This window comes from Carettochelys insculpta, chromosome 4, assembly GCF_033958435.1.
Source record: "Carettochelys insculpta isolate YL-2023 chromosome 4, ASM3395843v1, whole genome shotgun sequence".
NCBI classification, from domain to species: domain Eukaryota; kingdom Metazoa; phylum Chordata; order Testudines; family Carettochelyidae; genus Carettochelys; species Carettochelys insculpta.
Window position 1 is genome coordinate 18664773 of NC_134140.1, and position 21487 is coordinate 18686259.

At 40.9% G+C, this 21487-nt stretch overlaps 1 protein-coding gene across 1 annotated transcript in view; it reads right to left on the minus strand.

Annotated features, from left to right (window-relative positions):
* Nucleotides 1-4767: 4767 nt before the first annotated feature.
* Nucleotides 4768-21487, minus strand: part of POLN (DNA polymerase nu) — a 155324-nt gene continuing 138604 nt past the window's right edge. The window contains exons 20-22 of the mRNA XM_074992092.1: nt 9069-9136; nt 6791-6807; nt 4768-5151 (exon numbers count right to left, since the gene is read on the minus strand). Of these exons, the coding sequence (XP_074848193.1) occupies nt 4768-5151; nt 6791-6807; nt 9069-9136 (469 nt within the window). The remainder of the gene's footprint in view (nt 5152-6790; nt 6808-9068; nt 9137-21487) is intronic.

Here is a 21487-nt window from a genome sequence, read left to right on the forward strand (position 1 = left end):
ATTTAAGTCTCTTGCTCTCACCCTCAAAGTTTTGTAAAACTCTGTGCTTTCACACTTCCTTGATCTCCATTTAGCTCTACCAGTGATGCCAGCCTTAATGATCTCCGTCATCTATTTTTCTCTCAGACATCTGTGCCTCTTTTTGCACTACTCCCTCCCTTGCTGATTCTCGAAATCGCTTCCTCTCCCCTTTAAAATTGTTCTGAAAACTAACCTTCCCATGCCCTTAACAAATGAGTCAATAATATCCACTCTTAGCTTTATCTTCCTTACCTTTTATACAAGTCAACATAAGTGAACCACAGCGTTTAAATGCCTACACTAAATAACCATGTAATCATATTGCTGTACTGCTTTGTAATTTCTTGCCTCCTCCACTCCACAGTGCTCATTACTTCCCTCACTGTGTCATATCTAATATTTAGATTGTAAGACTTTTGCAGGCAAGGGCTGTCTTTCTCTCACTGATGTGAATCACCTAATGCATGTTTGTGCATTACAAATAATAACAGAAAGTTATTGTGTAGTTAGATATATCCTGTCATTTCAACAGTGTCTTTAGAAAGCTACTCCAACCTCTGCAACTTGATATAGCTATTCATACAGTACAGTTTATAGTCAGAAATTACAGTATCCCACAGATATTTCTTATTCCAGCATGCTTCACAAATGCTAGTAATGTTATGTTTGCAATATTTTGCCCTCTATCACTACCCAAAGGAAATGTTAGGGGAGAGATGAGGTGGCGGAAACCAGAGGAAGTGAAATATTAACATCTAGCGGCATTTCTTGTCCAAGAATAAATATACTTACTAAAGATGTTGTAAATAGGTATAAAGAGAAGGAATGAATGGCTGATGTGGAACAAAAGCTTGTTTGTACCCATTACATTGAAGAATTTGTTAAAAAATTCTTCATTCATGAGAAAGTATGACAAATAAAATACTTAGAGGAGGGAAATTGTAACTGTCCTGTGAAAGCCAACTCCTCCTTTTCTCCTTCCAATTACTGTAGCCCTTTCTTGGATTCACGGCTACCTCTCTGATACTTTTTTGGATATGTGCACATCCTTATGTAGTTGGCTAGTCTCCCAAGAAGTGAATCATATTGTAGCCAAGTAAAATAATGATTTGAAAGAATTTTGCCATAAGCCTACTATTTTAATTCACTTTAAAATAATCCAGTGCCCTGTATTTGAGGTTTATGGTAATTAAAAACAAAGCACTGAGGCATCACACCCCTATGCTTTAAAAGAAGTTGATTATATTCAGTCTGATTTTTTCTGGTATGTTTTGGTTTGTTTTACACTGAAAACAATCATGTTTATTAAAAATGCTTTGTCTTTTGAAATGTATGAAGTATTACCCAAATCTACATGTACAGTAGAGTCGCAACATGCGTGAGGGTTCTGTGTTCAGAATGTTGATTTTCACGAATATGGGGGGAGGGTGGGGCTTGGAGCCCCAGGGATGTGGCATCTTCTGGTGCTCCCCCTCAAGAGCCCCAGGGAAGCAGCGTCTGCCAGCGCTCGCCACCTGGAGCCCCAGGGAAGTGGCAGCTGCTGGTGCTCCTGGCCCCAGAGCCCTGGGGAAGCAGTGTTCATGAATAACTGAATTTGTGAATGTTGCACTTACAAATATTGCAACCTTGCTGTATTGTACTTGCCAATTATAATAAAAAATAAATGCAAGAACAAACCATTCCTTGATTCAGTCCTTCTATCAAAAATGCACAGGAATGTAATTCTAAAAACTGACATACAATTATATTAACCAGTGCTATTGCACACCAAAGATAGCAAAATAGAGAAACTTATATCAAAAATGCACAGAAGGTAACTGGTGGTAAATGCCCTTCAGATTAAGTGCACTGCTCAGTAATGGGTGTAGTGAAGTATGAGTAAGAACTGTAGGGTCAAGCTAATATTTTTTAGAGATCTCAACAAATGTTTGAGTGCAATTGCATGTGTCAGGGTTGTTTGTGATGGTAGGAGGCAGAGCTTAGCAGCCCTAGGGCTCACTTTCTGTTTATGCTTTATTGGGTTTTTATAAGATTATGCCTCAGTGGCTCAGCCATCCACTGGCAGGGGTCAGGAAGTGATTCCCCATCCTCATATATTTTATGGTGTTTTTTTATTTATTTTAAATCTTCATTTGAAGCATATGAGAGAGTCATGGCTGGAGATGGCACATTGGGCGTGGTGGGCCAGGGCTCTTAGGTGGCACCAATAATTCTCTCTCTTGTGGTTATTAAGCTAGCTGGTTCTTGCTTACATGCTCAGGTTCTAAGTCATTGCCTTATATGGGATTGGGAAGGAATTCTCTCCCTGGGTCAGACTGGCAGTGACCTTTTAGGGGAAGGGGAAGGATTCACCTTCCTCTAAGGATTGTCCATGCAGGTCACTTGCCAGAAATATTTGTATACATATGTCACTTAATGAATTCCCTACTATTACAGGGGCCTTCTGCACCTTTTCCCTTCTTATTCTTTGCCCATGGCACACAATAGTCTAGTGTCCTGGTCTAATATCAATTGTTGGATTTCATGTACAGGTGCTGGGGAGTATTGGTGGCCTGTGATACACAGGAGGTCAGACTGGATGATCTAGAGGTCCTGGCCCTAAATTCTGATTCTATGTCTACCAAGAGGGAACGCTCCTTACTAATTACCTTACCCGGCTCACCTCTCAGATCTGCAGGCTAGATATGGAATATGCAGCAGAAAATCAGACCTTACAGCCTGAACTTACCCCTGACTATCTCTATACAGTCAATACATTAGCTCATGTTCCTCCAAAATAGGCATGCTTCATCTACAAGCATTAACACATTCAAGAAAAACACAAGGAGTCCTGTGGCACCTTAAAGACTAAGAGACTTATCTGGGCATAAGCTTTTGTGGGCATCTGACAAAGGAGGATTTTGCTCATGAAAACTTACATTCAAATAAAAACCTGTTAGTCTCTAAGGAGCCACAGGACTCCTCATTGGTTTTGTGGATATAGACTAACAGCTACCCCTCTGATGTGTACACATTCAAAATGACCATTGCTTATTTGCCATTGGCAGCATGTGGAGAAAAGTCATCCAGTTTCACGGAAGTTTTTGATTGCTGAAATACAGTTTAGTTCCAGTTTGAACCAAAATCCTAAATTTTCTAAAATCTTAAGGAAAGGGAACACTGAGGGATCCCACACACCAGAACTTCAGACCAGCAAAGCCCTGGGAACCTGGAATGAGCTGCGAGTCTGGCAGCTTGGTAGACAGAAACACTTGCAAGGCTTCCAGGCTGTCATCTCCCCATTAGCTGAAGAGGAGGACTGCCAAAGAGATAGAAATCTGCTAGCATGTGCCCCTTCCCTCACCTGCTTGGCAGACTGCTGATGAGCCCTGAGGCAAGCTGGTAGGAAAAAAGACAGGTTTATGGTAATAACATGCTTGATTTCAGTATGAAGCTTCATCAAAATTAAACTGTCGTCTTTGTAGAAAATTTTGATTTTGACGAATGGGCATTCTTGAGTAGGGAAATCTCTGTCAGAGTTACTAAACAACTTGACTGTCATTTTCCTCTATTTGCCAAATAAGAATTAGTGTCAGCTGTACACCACATCCTTGTTGATTAAATTAATTATCAAGGAGGAGCCAAATTTGGATATTTTAATGAATGGCAAAACAACCTCTAGTCTGCATCCTGAAATGAAGGCTTGGCTAGGCCCCTGAATGGCAAAATATACTGCGTATATAAACACAGAAGGATCTGTGAAAGCTGTGCTCTGTCTGGACAATGTGTACCCCCACTTCAATACAGTAAGTGTCCAGTTGTGACATCACACATATGTCTCTATCCAAACTATAGGAAATTTAACTTACTTATCCTTTATAGCAGTACCTGGTTTTCAAAAGTCTCAAAATCATCTGGTGGCAAAAACTTATTAGGTGTTTTATCATAGGCATGGGAAATAGCCATGTGGTGGGGGGTGCTGCTGCATCCCCAGGTTTCATGCTTGGCATCCTGGCCACCAGCCCTGCTCCTCTAGCTGAGTGGAAGAACTGGGGACTTGTTGGTGTGAATGGATTAGCTAACTGAAAATATTTGTCACAGTCCATACAGCTAATTTAATGACATATTATACGGACTGTGAATGGCAAGGGTGGTAAACAGCTTCAACCCAGGCAATAAGAGAGTCAGTCCATTTAGAGACAATATGATAGTGTGTACCTCAAAACAACTAAGGGTACCAAGATGTGCCGCAGCAGAGAAAATGTTGGGAACCACTGCCTTGAAATGACTGGAAAACATCAGAAGGAGGTGGATTCTCCCTGGTGCAAACAAGTTTGTGGTCATTTCCTTAGTAATTTACACATAAGATAAACACTTAGGCTACATCTACACTTGCATTCCTCTTTTGAAAGAGGAATGCAAATTAGGGAAATAAAAATGCAAATGAGGCACTGATTTACATATCGTGTGCTTAATTTGCATAATCTCTTTTCAGAAGAGATTGTTTTGAAAGAAAGAAAGCAATATAGAGGGGGCTCTTTCAAAAATAAAACCCATCTTCAAAAGAACCCTTCTTCCTATTTTATTTCTGTGATCCATCCAAAGAATGAAAGTAATTCTTCCACCCAGTGTGCTAAGAATGTTTTTCAGCTCCACAGAGATTTGTTTTTTAACATCTGCCACAAGGGCAGCATGCTGGGGTAATGCTGTGGGATGTGATATTAGTGAATGTGCATCCATTCGGTACTCAAATATGTAAGGAATCACTCAACACTGAGAACTATAGAGTGTTATGTGTCTGGAGCTACAAACTTCAATAATTCCTGAGTCACAGTTGTCTTCATGTCTTGTCTGATAGTGACACACTTCTTGGTGCAGATATTCAGTAAACTGGATCTGAATTCTAGGCAACATATATGTCTGAGCTTGAAGTGCTGTTTTATGGCTAAAAAAAGCATAGACATTTTTGCACGTGGCATATTCAGCCACAGTATCTCCATTTTCATCTATAAGAAATCTGAATGTATTCCAAACTGGTGATTTGCCTTTCTCATTTCCCTTCAGACTGTATGCACCAGAATTTAATTTCTTTAGCAGCGTTTTCTTCATTAGTTTTTCAAATACAGACTTTAGAATCTTTTCTGGAGGAAACTAACAAAGAAATGCAGAAGGGTGATGCAACAATGATCTCAACCTTTGCTGATGAATTGACAAGACATAAAAGCAATGTGAACTTGCACTCTTGTTAGCTGAATCTGAATAATTATATCCACATCCAATCTGTGATCTGCAAAGATGGTAAACAATACAACCACTTCTGCAGCCGCAGATGCAGATAACTGCAAATATAAATTAGATATCTGCAGATTTGCAAGGCTCTGGATATTTTATTGCTATCTGGTACAGAAATTATGTGAGAATGCCAGGTAATTTCTGAAATTAGGTGGAAAATAAGACAGATATTAATTTGAAGTGGCACCACTAAATATGAAGGATTCTTACTGTTAGTATCCTGTAACCCAGATTCTGGGATAAAAGAGACAATATATCAATTGCTGCGTCTCTTCCCAGTTTCACATATACAAAATCGGAAGTGACTCCCTAGGATGAAGTACTGAAGAAAGAGATCTAGGGGTCATAGTGGACCACAAGCTGAGTATGAGTCAACAGTGCAGCACTGTTGGGAAAGGAAAAAAAAACACCTCAGACATGATTCCAGGATGCATTAACAGGAATGTTGTGAGCAAGATATGAGAAGTAATTCTTCAGCTCTATACTGTGCTGATTAGGCTTCAATTGGAGTACTGTGTTCAGTTCTGGACACCCCATTTTAGGAAAGATCTGAAGAAACTGGAAGGGGCTCCAGAGAAAAGCAACTAAAATGATTAAAGGACTAGAAAATATGACCAATGAGAGAAGATTAAAAGAATTGGGGTTTTTTTAGTTTGGAAAACAGAAGGCTGAGAGAAGACCTGATAGCAGCTGTCAAGTACCTAAGAGGATGTTACAAGGAAGAGGGAGAAAAATTATTCTCCTTAGTTTCTGATAATAGGACAAGAAGCTATGGGCTTAAATTGCAGTATGGGAGGTTTAGATTGGACATTAGGAAAAAATTCCTAACTGTCAGAGTGGTTAAGTACTTGAATAAATTGCCTAGGGTGGTTGCAGAATCTCCATTATAGGAGATATTTAAGAACAGATTGGATACATATCTAACAGGGATGATATAATGGTGCTTGGTCCTGCTGCGAGGACAGGGGACTGGACTTGATGACTTCCTGAGGCCCCTTCCAGTTCTAGTAGTTTATGATTCTATGATCTTAAAAACAAACCTAAATAAACGATAAATTACTAACTATGCTGTGAAAGAAATGAAATCCTATACTTTTAAAATTCTTCTTAAATTCTTTGCCTGGAGACTTTTTAAAAATCAAAAGCCTAATCCTAATTTCTCTAGATGCACAGGAGTATGTGACAGCAGATAGAACTTTAGAAGAGGTGCTACACTTCATGTAAGAGCTGTGTAAGTGATTCATGCAAGCTCAGTGAACACTTTATAAGAAACAATGGGGGTGGGAGTGTCATTTAGTTTTGTTTTTGACAGAAAGCTGATGAGGCCTCAGTTTTAGGCACCAATCTCCAAGATACAAAATCTAACTTAGGAAATCTATACATTTTATGAGCCTCTAAAAGACATAACCTGGGTAGCATCCAATTTCTCTGCCTTGGTTTATTCTCACTGATAAGAAATGATTTCCATTATTTCCTGGTTTAAAAATTGCTTTCTTACCCAATCATCCTTTATAGCTAACATGAGACAAGTTCAGAGAGTTAGCTGAATACTTTGACAAATACCACCATCTTTATCAAAATCTTTGGCTTCTGAGAGATACCTGCTGAACCTGAAATGGCCCTTTCTTCCTTGTTGATGTCTAAATAATTATAACTATTTGCTCTTTCTCCATTTATTTGGAGGAAATACAGAGGCCAGTGGAGATGAGGAGGAGATGGTTGACACTCCACAATGTTTGCATGTAAAGCTGATTCTTTTTCTTTCAATTAGCTCATGTGGAAGGCCTGATCTTGGGCTAAACTAAATGCTACACTTGGTGCAGGCATCTCTAGCATCCTGCTGACCATCATGGGGATACCTTAGTGAAGCCTCAGACAGAGGTGTGCCGATCGTGACCTTTGTACAAGGAAATGGGATTTGCGTAAATTTTGTAAATAAGCACATTACATTCTAAATATCCTGACTGTTACTAATTTCTGATAGGAAAATGATTTGCAAGACTCAGAAATCTATTATGGAGTGGCAAGGAGGTAACAGCATTTCAAAGGTTTAAGAAATCACCTCTAGCTTCAGTGACAAATAACGTTAATACTTTAGTCTCTCACCTGGGAGATATGAATGAGGTTACATTTGAAAATTAGTCTGGTGCCCTTATCTAAATCCTTAACGTACTTCTGTCAATATCATGATGTTAAAAACACTGTACAATTTCAGACAACCATCACCCTTTGAACAGTAGAGCTGTAAGCCTAGGATGGCATGGGTATTTCTAGTTGGCACAGAAGTATGCTGTTGAAGCAAGCTTGCACAATCTTAAGAGCATTATACACTACAACTGCCTAGATATAGTGTCATTAGTTCTTCACTTTTATGATAATTTAATTCATTTGAGAAAATATTTAACAATTTAATAGTTTTCTGCATGCTTAAATGAAAAAAAATTCTTATTAGTTATGCTGACATAATTTAAGACTATTCTGTACTTACCTGGCCAAATTCTTTTTTCAGTCACACCTGATATGAGTTCGTTGACCTTACTGGAGTTATTACAGCTTTATGCAAGTATAACAAAAGATCAGAATTTGACTAAAAACAAAATCAGTGGGTGAAACATACATTTTTTTTATTAAGGTATTTTACTGCTAATGAAAACAGCCCTAAAATACAATGGGAAGGATCTGTATGTTTTCCCACAGATCTCAGTATGTAATTCTGAAACCTTGGTATATTAGCCATTGCCTCTTCCATAATGTGTGCTTAATTATAGGGTGGTTTTATAAACCACATTTTAATTCCTATATTGTGAGGTCAAACACTAATAATGCATTAACCTAATTCACGTCACTACACTGCCTCCCATAAAGTAGATTTAAATATTTCTAGTGTTCTTTTTTTGATTAGGTGAACTAAGACTCATAAGAGGAATCGTGATGAAGTGAGACTCATAAAGCAAATTGCATTGTTTAAATTAACACCAAAAGAGAAAGGCTAACCTTTTATTTTGGAGACTTACATTGCACTGGAAAATATTTCTTGTACCAATTAGTAGAAACGATTCACGACATCATATGGATTACTTTAACCAAGGGCATTGTTCATCTTCAAACTAGATTAAAAATTTGGAACAAACGTAGTGCCTCACAGAAATCACTTCAGTGCTCCTCATTGAAGAAGAGAACCTGCAGCCTCATGAGTAGCTTTCTTGGCTCCTTAAATCTGAACTAGATGCAGAAGCTATCTCTGGGTTAGGAAACAATGCTTGGAAGTATGCCAGCATACACATTTAGGGATCCTTAGCAAGGAAGATCCATCACAAAGTTCACAGTGTAAGAAAGCAGAAAAGACAGAAATTCAATAGGAGTATTTCTTTTGCGCTAGGTTAATCTTACTTTTAAGACTTATACCTGTTGGAAATTTCGACCAATTTAGTTCCTTTCTTCTATTTAAATCAGTGCTTTCAGATGTATTTTCTCCCCTTTCTTTTCAAGTCTTTTGAACCAATACAGATACTGTTGCTATTTTACTGTTTTCTAGCTCCCCACTGTCTCTATTTTTTAATCAGGGTTTGTTCACTCAAATCAGCAATGTTTTAATTAATTCCAGATAAGCTGCAGCACATCAGATATTGTGTACCACAAACAGTGCTGGAGAAACCTCAGAAATGTTTGCATTGTACATGTTTTCTACATTATGAAGTGAAATGTGGTTCCTGCTCCTCTGACAATATCTAATGCTCACAAACTGACCAGAAATGAAAGTTTTAGATTGTACTAACCAGAAAACTCCTGAATTTGAGAATCTTCTACTTCAAACAACAGCTCATCATGAATCTGAGCAATAAACCTGAAAAAAATATAATGTTAGTCACAGAGCCTTTAGATTTCTTTAATATCATGCTCCTGTCTTAGTACAAAGGAATTCAGTTCACATTGTCATATAACTGTTGCCATATGCCAGATGCCAATATTAAACTGGATATACTTATTATCCCAGAAAATAAATTGATACTTCACTAACTGAAGATAATAGTTTTGTTTTTGTAATTAGGTTATGTCTACACTAGAGCATAAAGTCGATTTTAAGGCACTTAGGTCAATTTTACAGTGTGACTGTCTTCACTGCAAATAGCATTAGGTCGATTTTAATAGGTACTAAAGTCAACTTTCTTGCCTCGACATTCTAATGTGGCATAAGGCCAAGTTCAAATTTAAAAGGTTGAATTAATGCAAGTGTGGAAACAGGATTACTTTAAATCAATTTTATTGTCCTCCAGAGGTAGTCCACAATGCCCAGCATGTGTCTGTTCTGTCTGCTTTCACCTCTGTTGCTCTCCAGTTATGCAAAAGGTAGGAAACGGGAAGCCCATCACTTTGAATTCATTTCTTTATGATCAGGGTGGCGATTGCCTCTAGCCATGAAAGAGAGCCCCAATATGGAGCCATCAGCAAAGCCAGGATGGCATTTTGGCTGGTGGACTAGCCCCCACCCCACCACAACATGTGGTGGGTTGGCTGTGGGAACCAGACAACAGCACAGCAGACAGTGGCATGATCTGCCCTGCCTGGGGCAAAGGCCCAGAAACGTCTTTTCTGCACCTCACTCATACGGGGCAGCCCCTCCCAGCAGGTGCCATGTGGTAGGCAGTCTAGGCCCCCCGGGACCACATAGCTAGTCCCCACAACAGGCGCCATGTGACTGATGGGCCAGCCCTCTGCCCCACCACACCACGTGGAGGCAGGGCTGTGGGGTTGTGCTTGCAGGCAGCGTCATGTCCTGCTCTCTGCAGGGTTAAGGCTTCCTCCCTGCACAGGATTTAGAGGAGAGGCCAAGAAACTTCTTTTCTGAACGACACATTTGTAAAGGGCAGATCCCCCACCTCACAGGTGCCATGCAGCTGGCAGGCTAGCCCCTGCCCCACCACACCATGTACCAGCTGCGCAGTGCAGACCATGCTTCCAAGACAGCAGCATGTTCTGGCCTTAGCGGGGTGAAGGCTCATGCACTTCACATTTCACAGGGCTCACCAAGTGCCAGGGAGCCAGCCCCCCAGTGGCAAATATTTTCGGGGGGCTGACCCCAAAGAGGCAGCACATGCTGGGGGGGATGGCCCCCTTGGTGGCTAATATTTCTGGGTCTGGCACCACTGCCTCGGCACATATTTCTATTGGTCACTCTGCTGACCCCTGCCAGCTGAGTTTTTTAGGGGCTGGCCCTTAGTGGCAACTATTTTGGGGGCTGTCCCCTCCCCACCTAAGCACAAAACTGATTGAAAAATGTCAACAGGTTACTTGAGGACTGGCCCCTCAGAGGCAACACATGATGGAGAGCTGGCCTCTGGCAACTGATGCTAACACACTGCAGTACTCTCTCTTCCCACAGCATGTGGTCTGGGGGAGCCACGGTCTCAGCAATGACCTCTTTTGTGTTTTAACTGGGTGAAAAGTAGCTGAGCAACCTGTTGCCACAGCACAGTCAGTTGTGTGCTCCCTTATTTTTAAAAGTCACTGTTTTTCTTTCCCCTAGGTTTCCCTACTTTTCCTTCTTTCCTGCTTTGCTTGAGAATACTACAAAGTCTTTCCCAAGTCTCAAGGGCATCATGGGTACACGGTACAGTCAGCTGGATGCTCCCACAGCTCGTTTGGGTGCTTCACCTTGTGAAGCCCAACTGTTTGGTGTTTTTCACCAGGGCAGGGGTTGGGATTAGTTGTGTGACCTGTAGACATGGTACAGTCAGGTTTTCTTTTTAAAGTCACTGTTCATTAAAAAGGGACAGAATGAAGCACAGTTCCAGAAATGGGTGCTTAGAAGCCTCCTGAGGTCCCTTCCAGCCTTAGGATTCTAGGATTCATAGGATTCTATGAAACGGCTGGAGGCGGGGAGCATAATGCAAACGATTCAAACACTGTCTCTCATTGGCAAAGAGAATTCAGAAAAACGGCCGTTTGTTTTCAACAAGAGGGGAATGAGGGCAATGCTTTCTGAAAAGATGACACCACGTACCCATATCCACTTGTGGAGCATTTTTTTCCAATAACACACCAGCAAGAAAATCCAGAATTCCATGAGGCTGAGGGAACTGTGGGATGTTACCACAATGTACTGCTGCAACAGTTGAACTTTGGTGATTTAGTGGGGATGAACTGTCGACTTTGTGGGCAGGTGTGGAAACTCACCTTCAACTTTATAACACCCAGTTTTACAAAGTTGACAAATAAAATCAACTTCATTTCATAGTGTAGATATAGCCTCACTTTCCTACAATATATGAGACAAGTTCACAATACAAACTTTTGCCAGCATAACTGTGCTGATCAGTGAAGAAACAAGGGCCATGTTTACACAACAAACATTGCTCAACACAAGTTGCACTGCACACGTCTGCCACTGTTACTATATCATTTGTATCAGAGAGGTAGCTGTGTTAGTCTGCAGCTTCGAGAACAACAAGAAGTCTTGTGGCACCTTACAGGCTAACAGATATTTTGGAGCATAAGCTTTCATGGGCAAAGACCCACTTCATCAGATGCATGAGTGGGGGGGGAGTTTCAGAGCAGTATTTAAAGAGTGGGGTCCCAGTAAGAGGGAGAGCCAGAGCTGACAAGGTCTATTCAGCAAGGTGGAAATGGCCCAGTATCAACAGCACTTATCAAAAGACGAAAAAACAAGTCAGATCAGACAGGGGGATGTGAGCCTTTGTCAGAGTCTAATGGGGAGCTATTCGCACCCAGAGCAGAGAAACTGCCTTTGTAAGCTGCAAGCCACTCCCAGTCTCTATGTCATCCATGGTTAATGGAGTCAAATTTGCAAATAAATTGCAGCTCAGAGATTTCTCTCTCCATTTGATTTTTGAAATTTTTTTGTTTCAGAACTGTCACCCTTAAATCTCCCACTGAGTGTCCAGGGAGATTGAAGCGTTCCCCCACAGGCTTCTGTACATTACCATTCCTGATGTCTGATTTATGTCCATTTATTCTTTTATGGAGAGACTGTCCAGTTTGGCCAATGTAAATTGCAGTGGGGCATTGCTGGCACATGATGGCATATATTATATTAGTAGATGTGCAGGTAAAGCAGCCCCGATGGCATAGCTGTGTTAGGTCCTGCGATGATGTCACTGGTGTAGATATGTGAGCAGAGCTGGCAGTGAGGACTGTTGTATGGGCTGGTTCCAGACCTAAAGTCACTGGTTTGTGATTTGTAGTGGCTGGTGAGGAGTTGTTTAAGGTTGGAAGGCTGTCTATAGGAGAGGACAGGCCTGCCTCCCAAGGTCACATCCCCCTGTCTCATCTGACTTGTTTTTTCCTCTTTTGATAAGTGCTGTTGATACTGGACCATTTCCACCTTGCTGAATAGACCTTGTCGGCTCTGGCCCTCCCTCCTACTGGGACCCCACTCTTTAAATACCCCTCTGAAACCACCCCCCCACTCATGCTTCTGATGAAGTGGGTCTTTGTCCACGAAAGCTTATGCTCCAAAATATCCAAGTCTATAAGGTGCTACAAGACGACTTGTTGTTCTATATCATTTGTGTGCGCACACATGGTTCTTTGCGTTAGTACTTCTGTATTCATCAGCAGTGTTTGTGTCAATGACAGTGCAGTGCACCATAAGTAGGTAACCCATTATGTAGCTCACTGTCTTCTGGGAAATAGTAGCAAAGAGTTACATGGGAGAAACTGGAAGTGAGGGCTCAAGTTTCCATTTACAGCTTTCTCAGTCCCATAATTTTCATGTGCTTTTTAAAAATCTTGCAACCCCATGCCAGCCCAGGGACCAAAATGAGAGATGCGCTGAGATTTGAAACTTGCAGTCCCAAATTGCTTCTGGGAAATAATTCTGGACTTGGAAAATCCAGTGTGGGTTGTTGTCATGTGAGTGGACAGTCATTAACTGTCTCTTGATCTGCAGGATTGTGATCCTCAGCAATGTGCAAGACATAGTGGATGGATTTGCTGCAGTGAGGCACCCGAAATATGATGGGGGGAAAAGATGGTGCCATCTCCCTGCCCAGCTGCTACAGAGAATCAACAGGAATGGCTATTTTTCTGTGGCTATGCAATATTATTGGATCACAGGGGATACTTCATCAGCATCAGGGTTGATCAGGGAAGTTGGTCATGCTCGCATCATCAAGGACCCATGACTATTCAGAAAGCTGCAGACAGGGATATGATCTCCCAACCAGGAGATTACCAATCGTAATATTGATCTGAAGGACCAGACTCCCCTGTGATCCCTGGCTCATGAAGCAATACACCAGCCACCCTGACAGCACCAAGGAAAGATTTAACTGCTGGCTCAGTTGGTGAAGATAGAGTAAAAGGACATTGGAAAGGTTTGCACAATATTGAATCTCAGTAAGAAAAATAGTTTAGCATCTCTTGCATTCTGAATAAGACCGGTGAGGCAAAGGGGGGAAGTTACTGCTGGAGTAGAGAGTAGAAGTGTTTGTACAGTGAGACACAGGTGCTATTAGAAAAGTTCAGTGCTGAGCTATGTAGCTGAGGGAGGTCTTGAAGTGCACTTTACTAGTTAACCATCGTAATGTGATACAGCCATCTGGTATGCCTGCTGCAGTTCCTTCACTTTCACACAACACTGCTGTTGATCCCTGTTGTACCACTTTGCCTGCATCCACCATGCAACCAGCTCAAAGATGTCCACATTTCTGTGACTGCTCCATAGCTGTGCCTGCACAATCTCTTTTCCCCTCAGGCCCAGGAGATCCAACACCTCATATCTACTCCAGACAAGAGCACATGTGGATCCTGTAGCCAGCATGGTCTGTTGCACAAAAAGAATGTGCTCCCTAAACTGGCCAGTCAGAGAAAAGGGAGGCATTGTGTAAGTGGGGGCAGGGATGGGGCCAACTTTCAGCCTCTGTAACCCCCGGGTAGTGCAGTTCACAATTATAATCACTGTGGTAAGTGTTGGGCATTCTGAGACAGCTGAGGGAGGACTTAACACTGGCAAATGTCACATGGTGTCTACACTCACATTGTATCAACCAGTGGCTCCGTGCCATTTGGTGAGGTGTTGTTATAGGTTGCTGTGCTGAGTGCAGGAGACAAAACTGAGTGTTGACAGAATGAGGTCAATGCAAGGTTACTGAGTGCTCACATGGAGCACTGACTAGGAGAAGACGTGATTTGTGATCCACATGGCTAAACCTCCTAAACTAGAAACACTTATACTGCCAAAATTGTGAGTTTAAAATAGATTATTTTGCTCTCAGAAAATCTAGAGTGGCTTGAATAATTTATGTCAGCAAAAAACCAATTTTATGGGCATGAGGTGCATTCACAATGAAGTGCTTTGCCAGTGTAATATACCAATAGAGCTACAGTAACAAAGTGTTTCCAATACATATCAGCCCACAGCCACTGGAATCTGCTTCAGTAAAGAAACCTTTGATGTATAAGTGCAGTGTCTACATGCTGTTACCCTAGTAGAATGATAGGCATTGTGGTCTAGTTGACTGACTGTAGAATTGAGATCTTGAAACTCCTATGTCCTAATCCTGGTTCTGCCAGTGTGTGTGGCCTTAACCAAGCTGTTTACTTTCAGTTCCTTCATCTAAAAAAAGGGGCAGCAGTCATACACTCCTTCCGCACCAAGTGAGGACAGTTAGCAATAACCCCAGAAACTTTGAATGCCCTGTTGAAACAGAAGGAGCCAAGGACTAAGGAGAGGCTACAGAGAACAACCATAGAAACAGTCACGTGCAGGAATAAGATCATACAAGAAGTTTATATTAGTTGGGATTTAAATTAATAATAAAGCAAAGCCCAGGGAGGGGCCTTGATTGGATCTTTTTTAGCATGTATGTTTGTCTCTGCTCCCTCAGTTGGCCCCAGCTGTTTAAAGAGTCCCAGCACATCTTCACTCAAGTACACAAAAGTGGATTTCTTAATGGTATTTTTGGCAGTGGTGGTGGGGAGGGGGAGGTTGAAAAGGATTTGTAAAGTGGTTCTTGAATAGTTAATCGCACTGTCCAGTTTTCTTCCATTAAATAAGTCAAAGGAAAACGTTCTGGAAGGGCTTCTTGTACCCATTCCGAAAGAAGAGAAGAGGTGCATTTCAGTAATTGCTTTACAGAGATACCAGCTGTCAGCCAAGACTCCCCATAGAGCAAGACTCAGTAACTTTCTCTGCCAGAAAAGCAGATGCAAAACCGGCAGAAATATCTCCATTGCTACAATGATCAACACCCACTCAACACATCTGTCAAGACATATTTGTCCTACACATGCCTATCACAACATGTGGTCACTCATCCTGGGGACTAAATGCCCCAAAAAACAACTATGGGGATAAAACCAGATAGTCCCTCTGCTCTTGAATGAATTTACACAGGAAAATGATAAAATTTCTACTCCTGAGGGAATTCTGAACCAAAAAACCCCAAAAATTCTGTGTACATTTTAAAATTTTCCACGTTATTTGTCAATAAATAAATGCAGAAGCTCTAGCTTGGCAGTGGAGAGCAGTGGCTGCACAGATGTGGGAGATTGCCTTGCAGCCCCTGCTTCCCTCTGGGAAGCAGACTCAGTGGTGAGGCTGTACACTCAACCCTGACATAGCACAAGTTGTGGGGGTGGGAATCACAAAGCTGGGGAAGGTTTCTGGGAGTGAGTTTGACACTGCTCCCTCCCTGATCCAGCCTGGCTGCTCTGTGCAGAGGAAGTGGGCTCCTAACCCACCCCCAGCTCATCTGAGCCTAGTGCGGGTTCGGAGTCACTGGCCAGGGTGGGGCTGGGAAGGGCCAGGTGCTGGGGTGGTAGGACTTGGCAGAAGGTCTGGGTGCAGAGGGCTCTGGATAAAGGGGATAAGGGTCTTTTGGGCTCCCAAGCCTGTGCTTTTGGGGAGGGGCATGTTATCATAAGTGCCCTTCCTCCCTCAAAAAGCAAAAAATCAGGGAGCCGATATTAATCTGGCTACCCACCCCCACCAACCAATCCCATGGCTGGGGCTGCAGAGGTGCCAGTATTCAGTATTGGCAAGTACCAGCACCAAAAAAAAAAAAAAAACAAAAACTGATTACAACAATCTGTAACCCATTCATCTCTGAAGAAGTGGGTCTGTCCCATGAAAGCTCATCACCTAACACATTATTTTGTTAGTCTTTGAAATGCTACATGACTGCTTTTTTGTTTTGATAGAATACAGACTAACAGGGCTATCTCTCTGTCAACATTAATCTCTGAAAACCAAAAATCAGTCTAGTAGCACTTTAAAGACTAACAAAATAAATTATTAGGTGATGAGCTTTCGTGGGACAGACCCACTTCTTTAGATCATAGCCATACCAGAACAGACTCAATATTTAAGGCACAGAGAATCAAAAATAGTTATCCAGGCTGACAAATCAGAAAAATTATCATCAAGGTGAGCAAATCAGAGAGCAGAGGAGCAGAAGGAGGTTGGGGTGTGCGTGTCAAGAATTAGGTAAAGCAAAGTATGTAAAAGAGTACCTATAGTGAGCTAGAAAATTGCCATCCTGGTTCAAACCGCGTGTTAATGTGTCGAATTTGAATATAAAAGAGTTCAGGAGCCTCTCTTTCAAACAGCTGTGAAAATTCCTTCTCAGTAAAACACAGACTTTCAGATAATTAACAGAATGGCCCACTCCATTAAAGTGCTGGCTGACAGGTTTGTGAGTCAGGAGTGTTTTTATGTCTGTTTTATGCCCATTAACTCTTTGTCTAAGAGAGTTTGAAGTCTGTCCAATATACAAAGCATCTGGGCATTGTTGGCACATGATGGCATATATGATGTTAGTTGAGGAACATGAGAATGTGCCTGTGATTCTGTGACTAACCTGGTTAGGTCCAGTGATGGTACCTACAGAATAGATATGTGGACAAAGCTGGCAATGGGCCTTGTTGCTAGGAAAAGTTCCAGGATGGGTATTCCTGCAGTATAGACCGTGGTTGTTGGTGAGAATCCTCATAAGGTTGGGAGGTTGTCTGTAGGAGAGAACAGGCCTGTCACCGAGGGCCTTCTGGAGTGTGGCATCCTGATTAAGGATAGGTTATAGGTCTTTAATAATGCGTTGCAGTGGTTTGAGTTGGGGGCTGTAGCTAATGACCAGTGGTGTTCTGTTCTTGGCTTTTTGGGCCTATCTTGGAGCAGCCTACCTCTGGGTATTTGTCCGGCCCTGTCGATTTGGGTTTTGGGTTTTTTTTTAAAATTTCTCCTGGTGGGTAATTCAGGTTTATGAATATTTGGTAAAGATCTCGTAGTTTTTGGTCTCTGTCTGTAGGATGGATGGAGTCAAATTTGCAAAAGAATTGCAGCTCTGAAATTTCTCTTTGCAGTTTATTTTTGAAGTTCTTTTGTTGTAAGACTGCTACTTTTAAATCTGTTACTGAGCGTCCAGGGAGACTGAAGTGTTCTCCACATACTATTTGTCTTCCACAGATTCAGCCTCTGCTAGGATCAGAAGGCTGAATGCTTCTTGAGCCTTTTCCTCCAGGTTCCTAGGGAGTGTCCTCCTCTGTTCCTTAGAACCCCATCTCCCAAGATCACTTTGCTTTAAAGCAGAAGTTTTTATAGTAGCTGCAGGTGTGCTTAACTACCAGTGCCTCTTTGATCCTGCAGAAACCCCTTCATCTTCATAATGTATAACATCTATATTTCCATCAAAGAGTACTCTGAGAAAATCAGTAGCTTTGAATGCTGCAGAAGACTATCACAGAGGACTAAACAACTTATACAGTATATGTAGTAGGCATCACAGTAACAATCACTACCATCTGGCAACCACTCGTGACTACTGTACTTACTATCTCTACTCATTTTTTCTCCCTACTCTGTCCCTCCAATTTTCAAGTTTATTTATCCATTACATACTGTCTAAATCTTAGATTGTGAGCTCTGTAAAGCAGGGATTGTTTTGTATTATTTGTATGGTGTTCAGTACAATTGGGCTCAAATCCTTGTAAAAGAATACAATCAAAATTGCTATAATTAAATTCCATTGAACCATTTCCTGTGCAGAATGTACAGAAACCGGCATATGTTTTCCTTGAGCCAAATTCCTACTCATGCCACATGCAGTAGGTAAAGTTATATGTGATCATGTATTAATCCTGCTCAATTTATTTTATTATTTATTTTAATTATTATATTTCTGTTTATAGAGGACCATAAAACAGTATCAGCTATTTCTGAAGAGCTGTGAAATTGACACGTTATATTTAAATTCAATGCTCATGGCACATTTTGATTAATACCTAACAGTTTGACAGATGACTTTTTAGAAATGGCTGAAACACCAGAATAGTTACTAGGTTTAACTTCTTATAGCTTTAGAGAAAATAGCCATTGATTATTTCACACTGCTTTAAATAATAATGTGACATTTACTAACAGCATGGGGAGATCTAAAAATAGATCTTAAATTATTACTCAATTACACACCATGATCAGAGACAGAGTGAAACAGATTAACATATTTCTAACAAAACTGGGACAAAATACTGAAAGAAATGAGTGAAGGAAGTATAGTCTGTGTCAAGAGAACACAGATGAAATGTTACAATTTCCAATAAGTAGATAAATCATTGTATAAGTTTCCTCTTCACATTCAAATGAAATATTAAAAGTTACAAATAACATAAAATTGTAAATATTCTCTTTGTAAGATCATTGCTTCTTGTCCGACTCTCAAAAGTAGAATAATTTTTCTCCTTCCTCCTTGTAACAATCGTTTAGGTGCTTGAAATCTATTATCATGTTTCCTCTCAGTCTTCTCTTTTCAAACTCAACAAGGCTAATTCTTTCAATCTTCCCTCAAAAGTCAGGTTTGCTAAACCTTTAATCATTTTGCTGCTCTTCTCTGGACCTTCTCCAGTTTCTCCACATCTTTCTTGAAAAGTTGTACTTTCAATCTGGATCATTTGGGCAGCACTTTCTGCAGCATCTAATCATCACAGTGTTCATGAGATCTCAGTCCATATGCCCTCCTGGTGGGAATGTTAGCGAACCCAGTCTTCACAGACCTGGTTCTAGTCTCACAGATCCATACATTCTGCATCAACATCCGGCAAGAAAACTCTCTTCAACACCACTTAATGGGTCTGGGAATTATCAGGTGGAAAAATAGTGTCTGCAACATTTGCCTAATAAGGGGATGAGACTGCTAGTGGTACTAGGGACCTGGTCTTGGTATTCGGATGGCCAAATTCTCTGGACCTACACAGTGCAGAGGTGACCTAGAGTGCCAGTTCTGGGTGAGATTCCTGAACTGTAGGGCTGCCCCTACCTATAAGTGGGGTGGAGGGTGGGGATGGGAGGTCTATTTGACCCAGGCCTCAGCAGACAAAGGAGCCTCAAATTTTGTAATTTTTCTACCACGCTATTTTCATTTATTATACATCATGCAGTTACAACAGAGACAACAAAAGAAGCGATTTTGCTTTGTCTGAGGGTGTTTAACCTTTAAATTGCATGTTTATTGACTCATAGAGGATTTTCATGTTCATTTTTTCTTATGTCTACCTATGCAATAACTATATGAGGATCAGCTCTTCATTTAGTTTTAGATTCACATTTAAGTGCTTTTTTGTGATAATAAACTTATAAATTTAGTAACAGAGAGAAAGCCATGCTAGTCTATATACTATCAAAACAAAAAAGCAGTCAAGTAGTACTTTAAAGACTAACTAAATAATTTATTAGGTGAGCTTTCACGGCACAGACCCACTTCTAGATGTTGTATAAACTGTAAATCTACTCTAGCAATCATATTCCTATTCATAACAATACACCAATTAGAGAAATACAAGAATGGGAACATGATAGCAAATGAAAATTTCAAGACTTTTGAAATAAGGCTATAAGGGTAGTAAATAATACTCTGAACTGTTATTAGATAATATTCATTGCAAAGCACGTACAATTAAAATTGTGCATAACCAATAGCCTCTAGCAAATTAATTTATTGTGCTACTGTGTTTTAAAAGAACCCCTTTACAAAAATATTTGAAAGTGGTTTAAGTAAGAGATGGTGAAAGCAACAGAGTGAAGCAGCGGTAAAAGTTTAAAGCCAGTAACATTTCTTGTAGAAAATACACCTCAGCCACTAGACCATACTGACAGAGACACTTTCGGGTCTGATGATAAAAACGTTGTACCCACAAATGGCATTTGAATGCCACCGCCTCAAAATGAGGAGGTCATTAATCAAGACATAGAAATGCGAACAACAATGATAGATGCAGAGTTGAAGCTCCATTGAGAGACTGTAGAGGCAGAAAATGAGGACCTCCGAGATGCTGAGCAGCAAGATCACAAACTTATGACTGGAACAGGACATAACGTAACAAAATGGCATCACAATCTGATATTGGACTTCTTGATAAGAACAATGTTCCTCAAATGCAGTTGTTTCTCAAAGTTAGCCATCTGCAGATTCCAAGTCATATATCAAAATCATGCCTGTTCCACTCGTTTGATGACAAAAACGCTTTCAAGTGGAGAGATCTATACAAGAGACTGGGTCTGCATGGGGATGCAAAAGCAGGCTCTGTACTTTGTGCCCTGTTTCATTTTTAACAGTAACACTTCAAATGCATCAGTACTATTGGATCCATCCTGTTGGAGCATCAGTAGAGGTTGGAGGAAGTTGAAAGACCAAATATCTGCGAATTAAACTTCAGTAACACATACAAAAAGATAACTATGTTCCATGGAAATCAGCCAGTAGAGCAGCACTAGTTGACAGTTCATTTGAAAACTTACTCAGGAGCGAAACACAGAAACTGATCACTAGAAAGAACTCCTTGAGCACATAGTGAATGTCAGTCTTTTTCTTTCTGAACAGGGATTGACTTTGGTTCCAGTCAATGTATCAGTGACCCCAAAAATGGAAACTTTCTTAGCGTACTTGAGCTTGTTAGCAAGTATGACCCACTTTTATCAGATGAATTTTAAATATGTTTGTGAATCACAAGAGAGCAGAAAATGCATGCAAATCCATTATCTACCTACCAGAATGCAAAATGAGTTTGTTGAGCTGTGTGGCACATGTGTGCAAACAGCAATTCTTGAAGAGATAGACAGACGTGCAAAATACTTTTCAATTATTGTTGATGCAACTCCAGACTGTTCTCATAAAGAACAGACTATCTTGGCTGTTTGATATGTTAACATTGCAGGAAGTTCAAAGGTTTCAACCAAAGAACGATT